At 33.5% G+C, this 24,823-nt stretch overlaps 2 protein-coding genes across 2 annotated transcripts; one reads left to right on the top strand and one right to left on the bottom strand.

Moving 5' to 3' along the window:
• Positions 1-1,695: 1,695 nt before the first annotated feature.
• On the bottom strand, positions 1,696-12,495 carry LOC132637972 (uncharacterized). Its single transcript, XM_060354975.1, has 9 exons — positions 12,120-12,495; positions 10,498-11,883; positions 6,161-6,233; positions 6,005-6,045; positions 3,929-4,282; positions 2,787-3,779; positions 2,359-2,582; positions 1,969-2,253; positions 1,696-1,869 (listed from the first exon to the last, which is right to left on the bottom strand). The coding sequence occupies exons 1-9, from the start codon at positions 12,493-12,495 to the stop codon at positions 1,696-1,698; spliced, it is 3,906 nt and encodes a 1,301-aa protein (XP_060210958.1).
• Positions 12,496-14,996: 2,501 nt separating this feature from the next.
• Positions 14,997-16,073, top strand: LOC132638770 (uncharacterized). Its single transcript, XM_060355543.1, has one exon. The coding sequence runs from the start codon at positions 15,281-15,283 to the stop codon at positions 15,698-15,700; it is 420 nt and encodes a 139-aa protein (XP_060211526.1). The 5' UTR covers positions 14,997-15,280; the 3' UTR covers positions 15,701-16,073.
• Positions 16,074-24,823: the final 8,750 nt, after the last annotated feature.

Genomic DNA, 24,823 nt, shown 5'->3' with positions numbered 1-24,823 from the left:
ACAAATTATTCCCTAATTATTCTCCTTAAATACTGCTTTTTATTAGTTTTTCCTCAGTTTCTCTCACCTCTTCAAACCGTCGTCTTACATGATCTCTCAAATCACAATGATTTAAGTTACTCTTTGGTTTTCTCTGTTTTGTCTCTCAACTATTTAATTAAGAGTAAGGAGAAAGGGTGTTGCAATAGAAACATAAGCAACTGATGACCCAATTTTTTTTATGTGTTTTATTAACAATTTCCAGCGAAGATGCAAATGAGTCAATGTAATTTAAGGTTCCTTTATTTCTCTAAGTTTATATATTCAATCTCCATAATCGGTACTTGTAAATTTTTTGAATTACTTAAATAAAGTCTTTGAAACCTAATTATGTTTTCCATGAACTAAAGAACTGAAACCTAAATCAGTGATTTAATCGATTTTGACAATGGAGTTGGGACAGAACTATGAAGAAAAGTCATAAATTTGGAAAAGGAAATAATTCTAATTACAACTACAACTTGGAATATTTCAGTTACAGTATAAGTAGGATTCATCTTGCCTTAAACGTTTTTTTTTTTCCTTTTCTAAATTAAATTGTTTAGAAAAGGTAATACTTTTCAAATTAAAAGTTACTGTGAGTAATTACCTTTAAAATTACCTGATCGTGTAAGAATTTTTTCCACTGACAGTGCATAAAACTTAAACTCATCTTTCTTAAAAGGGAGCTCTAATATTATCAATTCAAAATTTATAAATTTATCTATCAATTTTAACATTTTCACCAGTATTTTGGCCCGTGCACAGTACAGGATTTTCTCTACAAGAGAACATGGAATTAGTTACGGAATTTGTCGGTAATCCCTAGCTAATCTGTTGCAAAATAGCTCCTCGCTAATTAGATTTTCTTATAATCCGTAACTAAATGACATTAGCATGGGAATTTTGTTGTTGTTCATAAATAGCCACAACCAAACTCTATACTTTTTTACAATCTCATCTCATTATCTTCTTGTTAACTCTACTTTCTTGCTGATCATAACAATGGATGTTAAGAGTTGGTATAGAAGTTTTAGCACAAGAAGCAGAAGTATTCGATTAGGAAAAAATTATCATGATGATATTGAAGGAGTGAAAGAATCAATTTCTAAAAATGGAAGTAGCAAAAGATCCATGGAAAATTTTGTGGAAGAAGTTGTCAAAAGAGAAGAAGGAAAAGATGAAAGGATTAAGGCTCTGTTACAAGAGAGTGCCTCTTGTTACTATGAATTTCAGGAGAAATTCTACAGAAATAAGAAAAGAGAAAGAAGCAGAGAAGAATTGAGAAAGAAGAAAGTTGTTTCATTCAATAGATACCAAATGCTGTACATAGCAGCTGGATATATACAAATCCAGCATTGGATTTTAGTGACAGTTGTCCCTTCTCCTAACAACCTTAGGGACTGAATTGCAAAACACAAAGCAAAAACTTAAAGGACTAAAATGACAATACGAAAACTTAATAAAATAGTAAAGACATTCAAAGTAACTTTAATTTCCAGGTTATGATTCCTAACAATCCATCCTCCTTCAGATCCTTGACCTCAAGGATCAAATGTTGGAAATTGAGACTTCATGAACTGGTAATCCTCCTAAGTGGCCTCTTCAGGTAGCAAATTTTCCCACAGCGCCAAAACTTGTGTTGTAGCCTTGTTGCCTTTCTTCACTATTCTCCTTTCAAGTATGGCAACTGGTTCTACCAGTGGTTGCCCTTCGGGTAAAACAGATTGGTAGATCAACATCAGGAACAATGTGAGCTCCCACCTTCTTCTTGAGTTGAGAAATGTGAAAGACAGGATGGATTTTTGCTGTAACTGGTAGCTTCAATTCATAAGCAACTGGCCCCAACTTCTTGCAAAATTGATATGGACCATAGAACTTTGAAGCTAATTTGAGACTCTTTCTGATTGCAATGGAAGTTTTCCTCTAAGGCTGTAATTTCAAAAATACCCAGTCACCAACATTGAACTCCCTTTCAGTTCTTTTCTTGTCAGCATAGTGTTTCATCCTATTTTGAGCCTTCTCCAAATTATCCTTTAAAACTTTGGCCATCAGTTGTCTCTCTTTCAATACTTGATCAACAACAGCCACAGTAGACTGAGCTATAAGCTCAAATGAAAGTTGGGGAGGGTCATAACTATAGAGCACTTTGAAAAGAGTCATTTTTAATGTAGAATGATAGTTACTGTTGTACCAGAACTCAGCCAAGGCTAACCATTTGTGCCAATCCTTAGGCTTGTGCCCAGTCATACACCTTAAATAGTTCTCTAAGCACCTGTTAACTCTCTCTGTTTGTCCATCAGTTTAAGGATCGTAGGCTGAGCTATACAATAAATGAACCTGCAGTTGCTTAAATAGTTCTTTCCAGAAATAACTAAGGAACACTTTGTCTCTATCAGAGACAATGCTTTTAGGCAGACCATGCAACTTATAAACTTGATCCATGAACACTCTTGCAACCTGTGCAGCTGTGAAAGGATGAGATATAGATAAGAAATAAGCATACTTACTATACCTATCCACAATCACCATAATAGTATCCTTTCCTTCTGGCTTTGGTAATCCTTCAATAAAGTCCATAGAAATGTGTTCCCAAGCTCTCTCAGGAATAGGTAGTGGTTGCAACAATCATGGATAAGCCACCTGCTCATCTTTACATCTTTGGCACATATCACATTCTTGCACCATTTTCTTAATGTCTTCAATCATAGCTGGCTAGTAAAACACAACCTTCACTCTTTGATAAGTAGCCATTACTGCAGAGTTACCTCCTAATCCTGAAGTGTGAATGGTCCTTACTAGTTGCTGCCTTAACTCCCCATGGTTGCCAACCCAAACCTTTCCCTTGTACCTCAATAAGCCTTGTTGCAAACTAAGATTCTGATTGTTGTTGGGATCAACACTGATGGCACTAATGGCTTGAGTGATATTCTGATCCTCTTTGTAACTGTTGAGGACCTCTTCAATCCAGCATGCTAGTACTTGAGTGATCACATGGAAATGAGCTTGTTCTGTTGTTTCATTTCTCCTGGATAATGCATCAGCAACCAGATTTTCCACTCCCTTTTTGTAACGAATTTCATAGCTCAACCCAATCAATTTTGTCAAACCTTTGGGTTGTAAACAAGTATTGATCTTTTGTTTCTGCAAAAACTTTAAACTAAAATGGTCAGTTTTGATGATGAAGTGGTTGGGATGAAGGTAATGTCTCCATCTGTCCACTGCCATCAGAAGGGCAATGAGTTCCTTCTCATATATTGACAGTCCCATATGCCTTTTGCTCAGCATTTGACTCATAAAAGCCAAAGGTCTCCTTTCTTGCATTAGTACAACACCCACACCACTATTACAAGCATCCACTTCTAGCACAAATGGTTTATTGAAATCCGGTAATGCAAGAACAAGAGGTGTTGTCATTGCTCCTTTTAGTTTCTCAAAAGCTTTTGAGGCCTCAGGTCCCCATTTGAAACCTCCTTTTTTTAACAACTGAGTTAGAGGCCTACTTGTGATTGCATAGTTCTTGATAAACTTTCTATAATAGCCAGTCAATCCTAAGAATGCTCTTAGTTTTTTGAGTGTAGATGGTTGGGGCCAGTCCACCATAGCAGCAACTTTCCTGGAATCAGTACTTACACCTTTTCCAGAAATAATATGACCTAAATACTCAATTTGTGATTGAGCAAAGTCACATTTACTTTGTTTGGCAAACACTTGTGCTGCCTTAGAACCTGTAGTACTACTTCCAGATGTTTCAAATGATCCTCCTCATTTTTACTATATCTTAAACTATCATCAAAAAAGACAAGTATGAACTTCCTTAATTGAGACTGAAGCACATCATTCATAAGGGACTGAAAAGTAGCAGGAGCATTTGTTAATCCAAAAGGCATTACTCTAAACTGCCACAAACCATGGTGAGTTCTAAAAGAAGTTTTATGTTCATCACTGACTTTCATTCTCACTTGATGGTACCCTGCCCTAAGGTTAATTTTTGAGAAAACATTGGCTCCATTGAGCTCATCCAGTAAGTCTTCGATAATAGGGATAGGGTATTTGTTTTTAACAGTCATGCTATTTAGCCTCTTATAATCGACACACAACCTCCATGTAGAATCTTTCTTTTTAACCAATAGAGCAGGTGAAGCAAAAGGGGACTGACTAGGCATTACAATCTCAGCTTTAAGTATATCTTGTATTATACCCTCAATTGCATTCTTTTGGTCAAAGGAATACCTGTATGGTCTTAGGTTGAAAGGTTGAGCTCCTTGAGTGAGTTGAATAGCATGATCACAGTTTCTAGCAAGAGGTAATTCAGTTGGTTCTTGCTTTTATCTATGAACCTGCTGTTGACACCCAATTTCATCCCTCCATTATTCCAATTTATTTCCTTGGGCTTCTAAATTTATTGACGAGCTAAACACTTTTTCTCACTATTATTTTTATTGCTACTACTATTAATATCGTTACTTTCATTTTCACTATTTTACTATCAACATTACTAGCATTACTTTATCACAAATTTCAAAAGGGTTCGTCATCATTTTATTTTCGAATTTTGTACTCGTTAAATTAATTATACTTTATCAAGTCCTTTATTTTCTACATATTAATCACTAATTATCATAGTATATAGTGTACTAGTTATTAAATTAGAAGCCCAAAAAATAATTAAAATAAAGAAAGAAGAACCCATATTTTCGGACCAACATTTGAGCCCAAATCAGTCCACTAGCCGGTAATTCACCAGCCCATTACCCACTGTCCCTCTACCCGGTTCAGCCCATACCCGCTAACTACCCGACCCGGCCCAACTTTTCAATTTTCATCTTCCTACCCTAATCAAAGAACACGCCGCAACCCTCCTCTTTCTTTTCCCTCTCTCTCGTCTCTCCTTCCTCTCTCTCTCCCCTCCATTTAGCAAAACCTCAGTTCCCCTTAACATTACACAGCCTTGTCCTTCCATTTCCACGCAAAGAAACTTGTCCCTACGGCTGCTTAATATGCGCACCCTGTCGTTGACAGAGGAGAGTTTTCCTTTTTTTACTTCAAGACGCAATAATCTCCAAAATCAGAGAAAAATTTAGCCATTTTTGAATAAAATTCGAATCAAAACACGTGAAAGGATTTCAATGTTCGGATTATCACGGGTTTGACTTCCAAATTCCCGCTCACTCGAACCCTAACTCTAGCATGCATTTCGTATAAATACACCTCTTACGGGTTTTTGCAAAAACAGCGAAAAACATCTACAAATCCTTAGCGTTTTTGACTGGCATTCTAAACTTTAAGATTGCTCAAACATCTCGTTCTGTCTCGGTGGATTTTGGCCGCGATAGAGATTTTCATACCCATTTGTGTGGGGTTCGCTTCTGTTCATAACAGAAGGGTAGATTCGACGTCGATGACCCCTGTTCACTGCGCCAAAAAAGGGTAAATCTTTATCTTGTTATTAATTCTGTTAGTTTGCTGTTTATTTAAACAGCTGTGGTAACTTGTGTGGTTAAAATGTGATTAATGTCAACTTTGTTCGTTTACCGCTTTCATAGATAGTCGTGGTAAGTTGTTTAGTTGAAATATGACAAGTGTTAATTTTGCTAGTTTGCTGCTTATTTAAATAGTTATCATGAGTTGTTTGGTTAAATATGATGAAGTGTTAATCGTGTTAGTTTGTTGTTTACATAGTCGTTGTAGTTGTCTAGTAAATACGATTATTGTTGATGCTTAATCTTGTTAGTTTGATGTTTACACAGTTGTCGTTGTCTAGTTACTATATACATTCATGATAATTTGGGAATCCCACAATATTAACCTAGCTAGGACTAGTTCATGGATTGCCTTAACAGTTGAACTTATGCTGTGTGGCGCCTCTATAAAATTGAATGTGATATTAGGGCAGTAGTGATCTATTCAGTTGTCTAAATGGGTTCCATGATAGACTCTTATTGTGTGGGCAGTCTCATCTTTGGTCCAAAACTTAGTTTAATACCCAGTACCTTCTCCTCTGAATCTGTGTTTATCTGCTGCTCCCTGCACAAGATAACTAAGCCATAATGTTCGATGACAATTTGTTGGCTGCTGATTCTTTACGATATTGTCTCAAACCCATTTTAAGTTCAGATTTCTCTGTTAACTGAAAATATACTTGATGTTTCCCTTTTCTTTTCCCTCTCTGAGAACTGCCTGAAAAACATCAAATGTTACCAGTTTTCCCTTCCCTGCAGTTGTAAAATTCACTAGACATTTGTTTGAATTTCAAAATCTTTACGGGTATCAATTCCTCTTAAAACATGAGTTTCTCGTTAGGGTATTCCGTTTCTGTTTTAAGTTGGATATAAGAGTTGGAAACAGATAATTAAACTACCAAATGTTTTCTTTCTTGTTTAGAAGAATTCTTCAGATCCGTTATAGTATAGGCTGATTTCTGTTTGGTTTTGTACGCAACTGTATGTATGATTTGTGGATTTCAAATACATTGGCATGATTTTCCCTTTGTTTGCTTCTGTTTGGTATAGTTGGCTTTCGTAGAATGTTAACAGCGGGTATGTTCAACTTCATACACATTTGAATGTACATAAGTTTGTATATTTAGTATATAAGGGTATACTGCCTTGTTAGTAAAATGATTGATTGAATTTCGGGTTCTGTCTTATATCTATTTAACTGCAAGCACATGATGGTAGAAAATATATGAAATCCATTTTTTCTTGGTCACACGAAAGTTTTATTTGGAACTGAAGAGACGTTTAAATATCTTACTTGTTGAGAATTAAATTCCCTTTGCTAATTCCTCTTATTTTCTTTATTTTGTTTCGCACGTACACCAGAGCCGAAGAATCTCATTTGAGACTCAACGACACCATCTGCGGAGTCCGCATATAGACACTCACCGTGAACTCCCTCTTACATTGCATTAGCGGCATCTTACAGAGCATTCCTATCGCATGTGAAAGTCGAAAATGGCTTACATTATTTTACGATACTATCTTTTATCTGTTGGTGTGGCTAACATTTATCTTTGATTACGTATTTGCTGCTTCCTAAAACTCGGAATAAGCATAAGATACTAGCTGGAATATTATATAGTTTTTTTTTTTTTTTTAGGTAGTAGCGAGGAATACTTTTATCGTATAAAAGGGAACAATTTGACAAAGATTTTAATTTAGAGGATTTTATATCAGGTATATTAAATGAAGTCATTTGGACTCTTTTTTGGTACTTCTCAACCTCTTCCATGACAAAACTTTGTATTTTCATAAAATAAAAGCGTCGTCAACAACATTTTCAAAGGAGGAAATGATTTCGCAAAACGTGGGTATTTTAATATGATATCGAGACGAATCGTTTTTATCTAAAGTCATCTAGTTCTCTCCCATACTCATTTCTTAAATATATCTATATTTTACACCCACATTTGTCCAGATAGATGTCTTTAATCCACCTTAAAATATGAACTTTATGAATGATTTTCTTTGGCCGACCATACAAAGTTTGATTTCCTTTAGTTCACTACTTAATTCCAGTCTACTACTGCTATTTTCCAATGACTAAATTTATGTTACTGTACCAACTTTAAATCATTACTTTAAATTAGTTGGACGTTTCCGCAAGATCCCAACCTTTAAAATTAATCCTACGAGTCCTATTTTAAACAACATCCTTATATATCTACCTATAACTTTAGCAATACTCACAAAGATACTTTCTTAAATGTTGTAAAATGTTACATCTACATTTTTTAGCCCTTTTAATTAGCCTTAAGTCCGGTCGGTTAACCATTGTTAATAGATTTTAGAGGGTGCCTAATACCTTCCCTTTAGAATTTGTTGAATCCTTACCTAGAATCTTAAGTTAGTAGACCTTAAAACGGAGTTAACTTTAAAAATAACTTTAATGAAATTTAGGTGTCCTAATTCACCATAAATAATTAGGTGGCGACTCCCTTAACTTTAATTAACCCCGGAATTACCGGGATGTTGTAAACTATTTTGACTCTGGCTAAAATAGGGTATAACAGCTTGACGACTCTGCTGGGGATTCACTTAGGTTCTAACCATAACGGACTTAGTTTTAATTAGGCTTTGTGTGCTTGTTTTAAATTACTTTATTTGTTGTTAACTGTTTGTACATGCTATTAATTGTTTGTTTGATATAAACTGTTTAAGTGTTACTACTTTGATAAATTGTCATTCCGTTCCACTTTTCTCCATCCCTGGAAAATTCACACAAATTCACACACTTAAAGCGGTTTCGCGGTTCGCGGCCGTGCACTACTAAATCACCTTTTAGTTGGATCGATCTTGTGGATTTAGTCGATCGGCGGTGCAGTCGACAGCCACGGACTTTCCACTCCCAAGTTGTCCACTTGGGAGAACCTTGTGTCATAAGAAACCCGTTCTTAGTCAACCTAGGATAGAGCTAAACCAACACCCTTCATTAGGAACATACATCTCATGACCTAGGAGGTTTAATACCCTTGGTGTATTAAACCCATTAAATGACTTTACCAAACGTCCAAGTGGGTTCATGACCCCAAGTGACAATAATCATACTTTATGTGCATGTTTGAAGGATAATTGTGCCTAAATATTGACTATTTGCTCTAATTAATTAAACTTTAGGAGGGAGGGAATGACTAACGTTTCTATGACAGGTATGGATTTACATTGGAGTACAACAAATGACGAAGATCAAGGACATCACAAACTGGAGCTAGAAATTAGACATAGGAATTGTATTTACTTTACTTAGATTAGGAAACACTTTACGTTGTATTCATTTGATATGTAATAAATATTACGTTGATTTTGTACTTTATTTTGGGAAATAGAATTTGTTTAATTAATCAAAAGCAATGAGATGACGTATTATGGCACACTTTACGCTTCAAACAAACGTTAGGCCTACCTCTGGCACAAAGAGGTCACATGCATATTAGGACACGTTATTGTTTGATATACTCGTTTGCATTTGTTTGACGATTTCAAAGACAAACTAATTTGAGCGATCGAAATTCATTTCTGTAATCAGCTTACTTTCTGTCCTGTTTTTTTTTTTTTTTTATGTTTTGAGCCATTAGTGTTTAATGAATCAAGCAGATATTAGCTTGACATTTACGGTCTTATAAACTGCTGAAACCTTCTTTAAAATCATTTTCGAGATTTAAAACACGAGTATCATCCTGTCCACTTTTCCCGAATTATTCTCCTGATGTGTGTTTTCTATACAGCTGCATATGTTGACTGTGATAGGTATTATTGGTTGAAAACACTGCTTTTAGATTAACTTAGCTGCTGCAAATTTGCAGCAAGTGTTTACTATACTTGGTTGGACTGTTTCTTTATTTTGGTGCCTATTTTGAGGAGAGATTGTTGTTTGTGCTTGCTCTACTGTTTTACTATTATAATGGGCTGCCTCTTATATTACTTTTCTTTGTTTTGCATGACAATGCCGGAGTCGAAGAGTTCCCCTGGGACTCGATGGCATCTTAGGACCCGACGAGGCCACTACGTCAGGCCAATTATCTGCATATTCCTTATTCCTTCTCACCGTCGTCCTGTTCAAACAGCGGGATACCGAAGAGATTTGTTGCTCGTGTTGAACCTGGACATACTCCCTTGATTGTTGAATTTGTTCGCTTGTTTGCTTACTTATGTCCGAGACCGACTGTTATTTATATTATATATTTGCTGTTAGAAGAGTTAGATTTATCATATGACGCTTCATCCGTAGTTAGCCATTTAAATTCTCCGTTTTATGACATGTATTTTAGGATATATAATTCAGCAATCCCTCACTTCTTATTAGTTTTAGGATAAGGTATTCTTATAATTCGTGCCACTGTAGACGTTATCTTGATTTCCAGCTTAGAATCGTTAACATTTTCCTTCAGAGATTACAAGAATAATTAACAAATCCGTCCTTTTGTTCTTTTTAAAAAAAAAAACGTTGCGGCTTAGCTTGTTTTAAACACTAGCTGTTTCTTCATACGAAAAAAAATGTATTTGAACTCTTTAATTCACTCAAATCTGAAGCCTTTTCACTTTTCAACCCAGCATTAGAAGTTTTTTTTTGTCAACATATCAATTACTTTAATTAATTTAAACAGTATAAATTAACACTGCTCTTCCAGCTTATTTTAGTCAATCACTTTCTTTCGATGCTTGACTTTAAACGCACTTTTTTTTTTTAGATTTTTTTTATATATACTCAGCCTAGTTGATTTAAGTCCGGTCGGTTAACCATCATTAATGGAATTTAAAGGATGCCTAATACCTTCCCTTTAAATTAGTTGAACCCTTACCTAGAATCTTAAGTTTCGTAGACCTTTAAAACGGAGTTAACTTTAAAAATCACTTTAAATAAATTTAGGTGTCCTAATTCACCAAAATAATTAGGTGGCGACTCCTTAACCTTAATTAACCCCGGAATTACCGGAATGTTATAAACTATTTTGACTCCGGTTAAAATAGGGTATAACACCTGCTTGGTTCCCACCACCTGAGGAATGACCTTGACTGATCATACACATTTTTGCCATAATGTCACAAATGCCTAACTTGAGCATCTTGTATAATTCATTGCTGTCCACCTGAGATATGTTTTGTTTTCTTGTCATTCCCAGTAGAGTGATCATTTTTCCTTCCTTCAAGAATGATAAACTCAAGGGTCTAGTGTTCAGAATGATTGGAGCAATCATGTCAATCCAATCCATTCCTAGTACCATGTCACAACCACCAATTTTTAGCACTCTGATGTCAAAAATGAACCCTTCCTCCTGCATTTTCCAATTAAAACCAGTACAAATCTTATCACAAGTTAAGATTTGTCCATTAGCTACCACCACCTTCATTGTTTTAGACAAGAATTGTGCTTGTTTGTTAATTTTCTTAAGCACAATAAGATCCACAAATGAATGAGTGGAACCAGTATCAATGGGCACAATTATTGGAATCTTTTTGACAAATCCCATAATTTTGAAGGCCTTATGGGGACTACTAGTATTAGACAAGCCAAGTATCGCATTGATTGATATTTCAGCTTGTTCCTCCACTGGCTCTTCCAAGGTTTCTGGAACATCAACAAACTCTTCAACTTTCGGTTCTGGTTCACCTTCCACCCCTTCCATGGCATGAAGGGTCTTAGGTTTACATTGATGTCCGGGGAAGTACTTCTCATGACATTTATAACAAAGTCCCTGAGTTCTAAGAGTCTCCAAGTTGTTTGGTTTGAGGGCAGCTCTTGGGTTTGGTTTTTTAGTGGGGTAAGTCAATCTTAAAGGCTGGTTTGGGGTTGGTAAAGTTGGTGGTTTGGGATTAGTTTGGGTTCTGGGATAGGTAATTGAGGGATTTCTGGGGTAAGAGTTGTATTGAGGTTGTCTGGGAGGGGAAACAAGATAGGCTAAGGCTGAAAAAGATTCTTCATATACTTTAGCAGTTTCATATGCATCCATTATGGTTAAGGGATTGGCTAACTTCACCAAAGGTTTTAGCTCAGGTCTTAAGCCACTAATGAAACTGGACACAAAATGAGCTTCATTCAACAAGGGATTGATAATGGACATGTAACTAGTGAGTTCCTCAAATTTTTCCTGATATCGATCAACACTGCCAGCCTGCATTATCTTATTAAACTCATCCACAATATCTTGAGGCCTTACATTACCAAACCTCCTACAGACTTCAACACAAAATTTAGCCCATGTTATCCTTCCTCTATTGTTGACTATATAACTATCCAACCACACATCTACCCTATCCCTAACATGAATAGAAGCATAGTTTAGCTTCTCATGTTCAGGAATGTGGTAAAGTTCAAAAAATTTCTCACATTTCCTCAACCAACCCCTTGGATTGGTTCCATCAAATTCTGGAAAATTAATTTTAGGCTTCAAATTTTTTAAAGAAGAATCAGTGTGGTCTACAGGTGTGGGTAAAAGAGGAGAAGCAGTAGGTGTGTAAGGATGGTTTTGAAAAATTGGAGGTAAGGATGGTTTTGAAAAATTGGAGGGCTATTGAACACTGGAGCAGGAGGAAAAGTGAATCCTCTACCTATAGGATAAGTGGAAGGAGTAAAAAGGGTATTTTGAATCGGGGTTTTGTTACCTGGTGTTCCTCCAATCTCTTGAATCACTGGACAAACAGAAGTTCCCGGTGGAACAGATTGCAAGGAGCTGTTGGTGTTGATAGGTTGAGAAGATTGAATGGCGGTTGGTGGTGTACAAGGGGCAGAACCTGCTCGTGAGGCCAATCCCATGTTGGAGATGATGAAATCCAGCTTCTTATTAGCTTCTCGGACCTCATCTAACTGTGATTGAAAGTGAGTCTGAGTTGTTTCCATTGTTTCAAACCTCTTCCCGGAATCTTCAACAAATGAAGATAGTTGGACTTGCATGGCTTTAACTTCATTTTGCAAGCTCTGAAGATCTGAAATCGGAACCATGGCGGCGGAAGCAATGAGCCCAGTTGGCTCTGATGCCATTTGTAACAAGAGAGTGCCTCTTGTTACTATGAATTTCAGGAGAAATTCTACAGAAATAAGAAAAGAGAAAGAAGAAGAGAAGAATTGAGGAAGAAGAAAGTTGTTTCATTCAATAGATACCAAATGCAGTACATAGCAGCTGGATATATACAAATCCAGCATTGGATTTTAGTGACAGCTGTCCCTTCTCCTAACAACCTTAGGGACTGAATTGCAAAACACAAAGCAAAAACCTAAAGGACTAAAATGACAACACGAAAACTTAATAAAACAGTAAAAACATTCAAAGTAACTTTAATTTCCAGGTTATTGATTCCTAACAGGCTCGAGTTTTCTAGGTCTGTGCATGTGCAAGTTCCTCGTTATGATGAATATACTTACTCACAAAATTTTGATGATGGTTTCAATTTGAATGAACGTGATCATCTCTTCAAATCATTCTCTGTTCGTTATGTTGATCCGTCGAAATTGATCCTTTTAAAGTGATCAAGAGATATACACGTAAATCACTTGATAAGTGAAAATGCAAAGTGGAGGAGCTTAATTAGTTTTCCTTAGGTAGTTTTTGTATTTTAACTTTGGATTCTTGGAGCCCGTGTGTTCATATCTGTGGATTTTATTGGAATTGGTTCATATTGACAGGATGAAACTAAAATTTTTTGCAACTTGCGAAGGATGTTGTGGAAGATTCTAAATTTCACATGACTGAAATATAATGTAGTCCTTATTTACATAATTACATATTAATTTAAGAGTTGAGTTTAAAGTTATATTAAGTGTCAATGGGAGGATTTTTTGCATCGCGGTGTCACTTTTACCTGCTATAGCACCTGGGGCGGCTCAACAAATTTGGTGGTCTAAAGCCAAACTATAATAATAGGCCTTAATTTTTTTATTTTTTTTTTAAAAACAACGTCGCATAAGTGCACCCTCACACACGCTCAGCCAGTCTCTCACACACAAAAATATATTACTTGGATGAAGGTGAAAAAAGTAAGACTGCGGATTTTCTTGTAAGACGAAAAAAATGAGAAACATAATTTGAGTCGTTTACTCCATTGCCAAATGTAAATGACTTTACAAGATTTGTGTTCAGTATACCGGATCTAAACGTGTTATTCCTATTGCATAATTTTTTTTTTTAAGATAATCAATATTACTTTCCAAAAGTTCTCTTTCCTTTTTTGTATATATATATATATTTATTTTTTTTATTTTTTTTTTATTTTTTTATTTTTGTAGTTTCTATTCCATAGTATTCATTATTTTTCTAAAGAAGAAAGTATAATATATGCACATACTACTATTAGAAAATGGGGCCCCTAAATTGTGGGGCCTCAAGCAAAGGCTTTAGTGTCACTATATAGCACGTAATATATCTTAATTTCAAGATTACAAAACTCGCATTTTATGAAATCTTATCTGTAGTCTATAGATATCCTTTAAGTGACTTGATAATGTAAAAACCTTTTTTTTTTGCTGACAATATATATATATATATATATATATATATATATATATATATATATATATATATATATATATATATATATATATATATATATAAACTCAAAATTTAATCCCACGGACACTTGTCTTATAGATATTCCGATGGGCTTATATGTATTAAATTTAATTCCATTCCATTCTTTTTTTTATCACAATTCACAAAAATCCGTCATGTTATTATGGAAATTACATCTTAAAAAAGCAAGGAAAATGGATAAATGCGCTATTTGAAGAAGTCAAAAATCTGATGTTGCGTTAATCGAATGAAACCCTGTGTAAATTGTGGCAAAAGTAATAAATATAATAATTGTAAGTTTGATATTGAAATACACTACCAATACTTTGATTTGTAAATAGGAACAATAATACTCACATAATAAAACTTTATTCGTACCCAATGTTTAATTACATCAATCAATAAATACATTGATATAATCCTGAAAATCCGAAGGGTACAATATAGCGGGAGGATCGTATATTCCGTTTTTTGTTTATCTCAGATCATATAGTACGTGACATATATTTACACTAGAACTTCCTTTACGTTCCATAAATCTCTTTAAATGTGAGTGTATATAGCCAATTCAATTTGTTTTGCTCTGTAGGTAAAAATGAGCTGGACAAATTTATATTACTTTGTAGAGCTATTAAAGTCAATTCAATTTGTTTTGCTCAAATAAAAAAGACTCTTTCCCTATAAGTTTATCTATTATAATTAGATGCACAGGACATATGTTAAAGTGTAAATCCGCAACATTTGCCAACGACCTAATCCAACAGTTACATTTCTTTTGTTTACTTTAAACCCCTTAAACAAAATATAATCAATATCACGTGCTTGATAAGTATGATACTTAAGACATAAAACGTTATCACATAATAATCTTGAATTGAATAACGCCATCTGTTTTATTTGTTCAAATTAAACCAGCCGAACCTTATGGTATAAAGTCTAAGTCCACCATCTTTGTCCAATTGATCTCCTCCCAAAAGCATTTTAAATATTCCTTCTAGCTGGCTATTTTGGACCATTATGCTTAAAACTCCAATTGTCATAATAAGCTACAGCCAATTCCTTTAAATGTCCAAATTCAATTTCACTCCCAGATCCATACTTTTTCACAACCATATATACAAATCTCACTATACTCCGAGCAATTGATTATTTTTTTGTCAATTCTCGATCAGTGAGAATTTATATATACCTGATTCTAACTTAAGTGGAATTGAGACGTAACTGTTATTGTTGTTGTTGAACAAAAAGATCTTGCTTACAATGGATGTGAAGAATTGGTACAGAAGCTTTAGCACAAGAAGCAGAAGTATTCGACTAGGAAGTAAGCATCATGATGATATTGAAGGAGTGAACGAATCATTTCCTAAAAGAAGCAGAAGTATTCGACTAGGAAGTAAGGATCAAGATGATATTGAAGGAGTGAAAGAATCATTTCCTAAAAGTGGAGGTAGCAAAAGATCCATTTGGAAAAATTTGTGGAAGAAATGGTCAAAAGAGAAGAAGGAAAAGAAGAAATCAAGGCTTGAGAGTTCTAGGTCTGTGCATGTTCAAGTTCCTTGTTATGATGAATACACTTACTCACAGAATTTTGACAAAGGCTTCAGTTTGGATGAACCTGATCATCTTTTCAAATCATTCTCTGTTCGTTATGCTGATCCATCTAAACTCCTTTTGAAGTGATTAAGAGATATATAAATCAAGTAATTAGTGACAATGCAAGCAGGAGCTTCTTAATCTCCTTGGGCAGGTTTTGTTCTTTAAATTTTGGATTAATGTGGGAGCTTCATGCATGCATATTTAATAGTGCCTTTTAATGGATTTGCTACTTACATAAGCTAGCTACGGTGTAGGCAACATTAGAATCAACAACTGAACTTGTATGACTAAGTTTGAGGCTGTATCTAAGAATTTACTTCATGATGCAAAGTGGTCTAAGTATATAAAATCTATACAATTATGTACTACATATACTATATAAAGATGTTCTTTATACTATATGTTCTATTGTTTGCAAAGAGTTTTACTTTAGCACTTTTTCTCCTTTTAGGAGAAATGGCACAAGGCAATACTTTTAGGATAGTTGAGTCTTAGTCAGCATCTGTAAATGGTTCAATGTTTAGTCAAAACTCAAAATAGTAGGCAGCTATTGCTTCATTCTTCTTTTTTGCTTCCTCAGTTCAAAATATTGTATCCTTAAGTTCAATTCTTTCGGTTCAACCCTAAGGACACCCTGCATTTAAGTTCAGTTTTTATCAATTTAATTAAAACCTCATGACACTTTGTCCTTACGTTAAATTTTTCAATTTAAAACTTCAGAATTTTAGCTTTATAGTATCTTGAAGTTCAATTTTTCCAGCTCAAACTTCAGGGCACTATATGTCCTAAAGTTCGAACTATGTGCATGGTTCAAACTTCAGACCTATGTCTTGAAGTTCAATTGTTGTGATTCCAACTTCAGGTTGTTGGAGAAAAAGAAAAAGGGACAAAATGACCAATTTGATATAGGTTCATTACAATTTGATGACCAAATCATGCATATTTTCATGAAATTGTGTCCTTAAGTTCGAATTTCACAGCTCAAATTTCAGAATTCGGAATTTTTGTCAATAATTTTTGTTGTATAGATTTACGATGTGTAATTAAATAAAATTAAATAAAAATGGACGAAATGTGTCATTGAGTTCGAATTGTGTAGTTCAGCTTTCAATTGGTACTCATCTAAGAATAAAGTGATGAACATATATGATCTAAGTGTGCGATTACGAGATGAAAAGCCTTGTTATAAGTGTCAGCTAAACTTTAAATAATTTGCAAATTCTGGTTTAAACTTAAACAATGGCCCAAAAAATGGCTATTGGTGCATTTCTTAGGCCTGAGTGATAAATAAGTAGGCCCGGATGGTCCATTCCGATTTCGCAAGCCCACCAAATCAATTTTGACCTTTTTTTTTTTTTTTTAAAAAAAAAAAAAAAAAAACCGGTCATTTGCACGATTGCCATTCAAAGACACTGATCTTTAATTTTTGTCCCTCAAATTGGTGGTCTTTAATTTTTGTCCTTCACTAAAAAATCTCTTGGTTTCAGGTACGAACCCCCGCTCAGTCAAAAATTAAAAAAAACAAATCGCAAGGTAGAGTTTGGATTTGTAAGGCAGAGTCTGCCTTGCGAAACCAAACCTCTGCCTTGCAATTTTTTTTTTATTTTTTTTGTACTGAGCTGGGGTTCGAACCAAGAATCTCGGGGTATTAGGCGAAGGACAAAAATTAAAGACCACCAATTTGAGGGACAAAAATTAAATACCAGTGCCTTTGAAGGACAATCCGCACAAAAAAAATGTTTTTAAACTATATTTAAGCCCATGGGCCTTGTATATGAACCAGATTATTATTAAGCTGGGCTGGCTGGATAAAAAATGAGGCCTTTGTTGAAGTGATTTTCAGGCCCAGTACACTCCGTTTGGATTTAAACTTGAACTTTTTGCACGGATTGGCCTTCAAACGCATTGGTTTTTAATTTTTGGGAAATTTACTTGGTGTAGCCGTGTAGCTAATATATAAGAGGTATTTAAGTATAATAACTACACTTTAATTCTATTACAAACCGTAGCTATAAGGTATTTGTATTTACAGCTCGTAGCTATAAGGTATGTGTAAAATGATTGATTGTATTTTTGCACAAACTAGATGTATTTGACTGTATGTGTTGTTTGACTAATCTATATACATATGTATTTGACTGACTGTATTTTGGCAAAGTAGAGTATTTGACTATATGTATTGTTTGACTGATCTATATACATATGTATTTGGCTAACTGTATTTTGGAACTGTGTATTTGAATACATGCGCATACATGCGAAACAGGTAAAGCATAGCTACGAATTGTAATTATAAAAACAATAGCTACGATTGGTTAGAAGCCTAGAAACTATAGTTGTTTATGTAAGTTACTCTTATTTTTGCCCCCGTATGTGTGGTCTTTATATTTTGCTTCTGCTGCTAATTTAATGAAAATATCCAGGCTTTGCTTTGCTTGGCTGTAACATTTACTGTATCTCCAGAAACTGAACTTTTGCTTCGTTCGGCATAAGTTCTGTAGGAATTAAGTTAGCGGTATAAGCTGTGTAGTAATTTTAGAATTTGTTGTCGTGTTTAGAAATTGGAGTTATGCTTTTTGGTACATATGTTTTTTATCCTTTTTTGTGCATGTTTTTTGTGGAGTTTGATGTGTTTTTGACCATTTTTATGTTGAGTTTTGAAAGTTTTGTTGTGTACGGCGAACTTGTGAGATATTATATACGAAAATCTAAACTTATATGCCGAGTGAAATCTAAACTTATGCCGCGTGAAAAGTGCTAACGGGCAAAAATTAAAGACCACAAATTTGATTGGCAAAAATTAAGACCACCTCCGAAAAGTCCTCCTCCGGGTAATTATGATCTTTTGGAAATATACAGGTTGGAGTCATGCCTAAACTCCTCCATCATAGTGATGGCGCTATAAAATTAAAATAAAAAATAAAAATAAAATAAAAAATCGTCACACTTTTTTCGTTTAATTCAAAATCACAAATTTGATATCAGAAATATAGTTTTCACATACAGCTTTTATAGCCTGTTTGGCCAAGCTTATTTTCCCCCCAAAAGTACTTATTTTTTCAATAAGTGCTTATTTTAAAAAAAGTGAGGTGTTTGACCAAGCTTTTGAGAGAAAATAAGTGCTTTTGAGGAGTAGCAGAAGCAGTTTTTCAGAAGCTAAAAAAAATAGCTTTTGCCCAAAAGCACTTTTTTGAAAAGTACTTTTGAGAAAAATACACATAGAAGCACTTTTTAAAAGCTTAGCCAAACACTAATTGCTGCTCAAAATTACTTTTTAAATTAATTGGCCAAACACAAACTGTTTTTGGCCAAATGTACTTTTTTTGAAAAGTACTTTTGAAAAAAATACTTTTTAAAATAAGCCGTTTTTAGAAGTTTGGCCAAACAGGCTATTATTTGGTCTCTGTAATTGATGCTTCTCTATAATTGATGCTCCTCGTTTTGATTAACATGTCATCATAGTTGACCGACACTCCAACTTGATAAAATTGAAAATTCAATTAAATCTTAAAATTGGAATTGGTCTTGTTGAAACGTCAGAAAGATAAATTTCAATCCGTAAAATATATCAAGATTGCGTAATGTATTCTGATGATTTCACAAAATGTCAACTGAATGATGTCTTTATGTTTAAAATTATTGATTAACTAAATCTCACTATTCAAAGTGGAAACTTGATTCGATCTATGACGTAATAATATCATGCTTATATACGAGATACTCTGCCCGTTTGAATTTATTTAACATAAGTTGATTTGATTTAAAAAAAAATCTTTTGTGACTTGCATTTTAAATATGTCATAATATTTCTATGACTATGAAACTATGAAATTTATGGTCTTAAACATGCTATATATATAACATTTGTGCGGCTATAAAAGTTTCCATTAAAGGTATATTGAGAAGTTAAACGTTAAATTATTTTCAAATATAAAACGTCTCATTTTTTTTCTTCGAACGGATGAATATGGAAATGGATGGACTATGGAGTAACAAATTTCAATTGTTTTTATTTTAGTTTTTAAATGTGTAATTATAATTGATGTAAGTTGTATCCGTTGAATCTAAATAATTTTTTTTACATGATTAGTGAATTTTACATTCCTCAATTATTTTAGAGTGATGTACCTTTTTCATTTATCGGTTCACGATCTCTCTGCTCAGAGCCCTTCATGTGGGTCCTACCTCTGAATCCTTCCATTCAGGCATGAAATTAATGTTGAATCGACAATGGATATAAGAGGCACCACCTTTTCATCCAAATTAAATATGCTAAAAATTAGAAACAATATATGTAATTACTTTATAGGCGATTTAATTATATAAATAATTAGTTTCACCATATGGTCATTGAACTTAAACTTAATTGTAGTTTATTGAGTATCTCCATTACAAGTCAAAAAGTATAAACCCTTTGAGAAAGGAGATTTGACAATTCTTTTAGTTTCTTCATTGCATCATTTTACGTGAATCAAGAGTTCGTTTAACCTATACAATTGTAACATGTAAATTCATCATTTTCTGTTAATCACGAGTTCTTTAATACATATGATTTTACTTTTGCAATTATAAAATGAAGCCAGTCAAAATCCTTAACTTTAAACCGTCACATGTACTATACAAGTTGTTATAAAATATGAGGGATAAAATTGTTGGACTTTACCTTCCCTTAATTATAAACGCGTACTATCTTCATTATCTTTGTAATATAGTCCTATATGACCAGCACCAAAAATAGTTAAAATTTGGAAAGTAACATGTTGCATGATGTGTATAAAATTTTATATTTCAATTTGCTACATAAAGCCATGCGTAAGGTCGTCATTAACAACTAACATAGCAAATTAATATTGATGAAAAAGCCTGTGGTTCATCAACGCCCTAAACATTGCAAAATAATATTAGAATGCTAACTTTAGTTATTAGGTAACATCTCCCGTTGGCTGTAACATCTCTCTCTTTTGGGTTTAACTGTTTAAGTTATATGTAACGACAACGAGAATATTTACACTATCAAGCATGCACTTTAATCAATTATAACGTAATCATTTTTTTCAGCTGCAATGCATACTTTTTATCTGGGCTTAAGTTTGATGCAATGACAATGTTATTTGCGGTTAAAAAGAAATTGCATTTGAAGAATTGCAGGTAACTATTTAATAATACTATTGATTTGAGTTAGATGAAATTGTCAGTAACATGCAATAATAGCTTAAATTATATTAATGTCATAAGAAGTCATTACAAAGTCAGCGTATATAACTTAAGTAAATTCTATCACATAAAGTTATATGTTATTGCCTTTCCGAGTAACCTAATTGTGGCACCCACAGATGTGGCCTAATGTTAATAAGGTGTGTTGAGAATTATGGATTTTAGCGGGTTCAACTTTCGGCAAAATTTTCATTTCTTCAAGCTTTGGGTGATTAGCACGAAATTAGTGGCGGAACTAGAATTTTTACAAAATAGTGTTAAAATATGTAAAAATATACATACGAAGAAATCAAAAGAATTCAACACATAGTATATATGCATAAAAAAATTCTTTTACCTATCTACATAAAGTAATGCCCCTTGGATACATGTGACTCTGTCATTGCTAGGTACCTTTGCCAATGAGGGATAACAAGTATCAAAATTGATCAAAACGCGCACAAATTGACTCGAACACACGATTATTTCTATATTGTCAATGGATAAAATTAATTAAACTCCTCTTTTTATGTGTATATCCAAGTTCTTGGAAGTGGTAGACGACAATATCCAGGACTTAATCAATTCGAAGTATATCGCAACATTTTTTATTAGTGAATTCATAACTATCGACTATCGTCATGCTTGATAGATATTCTATTATTCTATGTTTGTCCCAAACCATAAAACAATTAAGTGACGAACATTGATCCTAATTTAACATTTTGATTTCTTCTTCTCCTTCTGAGGTAGTTATTTTTCTAGTTTTTAATAGCTGTAGAATGTGGATAGCAGCTGATGTATCCGTTAACAATTTATTTTGTCATTCACTATGTAGTCAACTTTGCTACCAGATTAAAATAGTAATAATGCTTATTTAAGCCCTTGATATGCTCTTTAAGAATTTCATATCAGATTTAGATAAACAAATAGTAGTATTATAGGTTGTAAAGTGGTGATAATCAATTGTTAAACCATATATTCAGACAAGCATCCCTTGATTTGCCCGAAGCCCCCACACAAATACAAACGAAAAAACTTACTCACACGCAATATATACACACACATAGCGAGAGAGAGAGAGAGAGACAGAGTCATTTCCATAGATTAATAATTGGGACTCCTTGTCCTATCGAACTAGAGATTCCAATAATATGTGAAGTCGGTAGAAATGGGACTTCTTGTTTGGAAAGAGATCTCTTTTTTGCAACAGAAAAAAATAAAAATAATTTGATTCGGCGTTACTTAACGATACATTTAATAGTAATAGTAGTCCTATCTAATCGTTTCTCTAGACAAAATATCTTGAATGCCTATAGTGATTACCATATAATAATTCAGTAATACTCTATTTTCAATTTCTCCGGTAAAATCAAAGAGATTACAACCTGCTTCCTATCCGTTGAATTATGATAAGTGATGGACCTTTTTTTTTCTTCTTTTCCGTCTAATGAGTACACCTTATCTAGAATTGGAAAAATATGCTATCACTAGGAATAATTTCCAAGGTCGCTATTGCCAACGACGACAGTCCCATTTTAATTAATCTTTCTTAATTTTGAATAAAAAGGTGGAAGACCTCCCAGTTTTATCTTTAAAAGTTATTCCTTCCGTCTCAAATTATGTGTCGTTTTTTTGTTTACACATCCTTAAGAAATATTAATTAAGATGGGGTATTTGACCTATTTTACCCTTATTTATGTATGAGTTATATCTCCCCCCATTAAATGTTTACTCTATATGTGTCATCTCCATTAATGACAAAATTCTATTAATAGTAAAATGGAGAAAAAATTAATTATTTATGCCTTAAACTTCCAAAATGACAAATAATGATAACAATTTTTAATAACTACGACAGATAATTTGAGACAAAGGGAAAACATTAATTTTACCCAAAGCTAATGAATAAATATGACCTTCTAGACTTGTCTCTTTACATAAATTTGTTCCTTCTTTTCTTTTGATTTCTCGTCCAATTCTGGTGTTTATATTGGGGACCGATTAATTTGTTTACGGCACATAATGTCCATTAAATGGAAAGTGCTTCCTACCATTTTTTCATTCTTAGTATTCAAATTGAACTCGACACTTTTATAGATAATTAAAGATGGAGAATCATGTACGTTCATCCCATCATAATTTTTGGTACGTTCATCCCATCATAATTTTTGGTGGTGCATCAACAAACCTTTTCCTTCTAGATTTTTCTCCACGTGCATACTCCTCTTTGTTATTTTCTTTTATGTTTGCCAAACAAACAAATCAAACTAAGGGTCCAATTTTGTGATATATAGACAAACAAAAGCAAGAGAAGGTAATTAATGTGATTGACAAGTAGAACAGATAAGTGTGTCTCTAATAAATTGTTATTTAATGTTGATGTTATGCAATGGACTATTACTCCTATAATGAAAGGATCCCGACTTAGAGAATGAGCCAAAATCCGGTATATGCTTCTAATACTGGCGTTATGTCAAGTTTCTATAAGAAAGCTAAGGGTGTTTTGACGCTTAATTCTAGCCATTTTTCTTTTCCTATTCGATGTTTGGTATTCAGTGTCCGTATTATTTGTAGGTTCGATGAAAATGTTCCCTATCAAAGGAGAAGACCGTCAGGCCTCTGATTAAAAATAAAAATATATTTACCATCCCTCCACAATCTACAATTGCATTTCTTGAAGAAAAATAGAGATATGTCCCACCCCATTTAGACGTTATGAACTCTAATCGAGAATGTCAATCCTAAAAAATATATTTAATGTTATCTGTATATTTTTTTTTTCTAAGTAGCATCCAATTTCTAATTCTTCCAAATTCAGAGTAGTCATGATTGAATTCGCTATTTGTAACATTGTAATATCAAACTTGAAGTGTCAAAAATAACATAATATCAAGTATGAAAAGTTTCTATCATTATCAAAGTCATAATTCTCCGTTGTAGGTAAGTTGAAGTCAACTATATCGTGGTTATTAGCTTATCGTACAGTACAAATCAAAATCAAATTTTAAAAATATCAAACTATACCAAACTAATTTGGTATGATTTTTAATGCTAGCCATTTTTAAAAATCGAAAATTAAAATCAACGAACCAAAGTTTACAGTATACCATGAAACTCCCTAATGCCTTGCCTACTATAATTATTTGAGGTGCACCTTTAATTTACCCCTCTCTTTCATTATTATGTGGAAATTAACAAGCTACAAGAGTAGATTACTGGACTAAATTCGAAATTGCCTCTATATTTTTGGGATTGGACATAGCTGTAAAATCACAACTTTCTTTAAGTTATGATTTAATATAATTTTGCTTCAGGATAAGTGAGTTTTGTCCCAGTGTTGATGTTTTCATGAAGTTTACAACAAATAAGTGGTAGACACAAGGCTGCTCTTTTATCTGTCACTTCAATAAAAGAAAATTGGTCCAAAATTGTTGTTCTTTTAGAAAAAAAAAACATTAATATTTATCTCCAAACTCGCTTTACTACTTCGAAAAGGCATATAATCATTAACCACTCCTTTAAGGAAGAGATAAAAATAACGTAATCTGAATCTTAACGAGCTTTTATTGTCTAAACATGAGAAGAGAAAAAATCGAAGATAATATAATTTTTGAGCTGACAAAGCTATGTTTTTACTTTAATTTGAATTGACTATTTAATTTACAATTTGTATTTATCAAACCTATGATACGTGGTAGACACGGATTTGGGGCAAAAACGAATTCTAATTAAATAACAAATGATTAGATGATATATGACAAGAATATATTATGACATCATTTTCATTGTTTTCTTGTTATCTTATATGACAAGAATATATTATGACATCATTTTCATTGTTTTCTTGTTATCTTCTTCTTCTTCTTATCTGTAGTTACTGCTTGAAGTAGTATACATTTTAATTGTTTTAGTCCTGTGGAATGAGGTTAGCAGCTAATTTTTTTTTTAATTATTATTTTTGTCCTTTTTAAGATTTTATTTCATTTACCGAACTACATGTTATACTGTCTT

This window comes from Lycium barbarum, chromosome 4 (genome assembly GCF_019175385.1).
Source record: "Lycium barbarum isolate Lr01 chromosome 4, ASM1917538v2, whole genome shotgun sequence".
Classification (NCBI taxonomy): domain Eukaryota; kingdom Viridiplantae; phylum Streptophyta; class Magnoliopsida; order Solanales; family Solanaceae; genus Lycium; species Lycium barbarum.
This window is presented reverse-complemented; position numbering and strand designations above follow the sequence as displayed.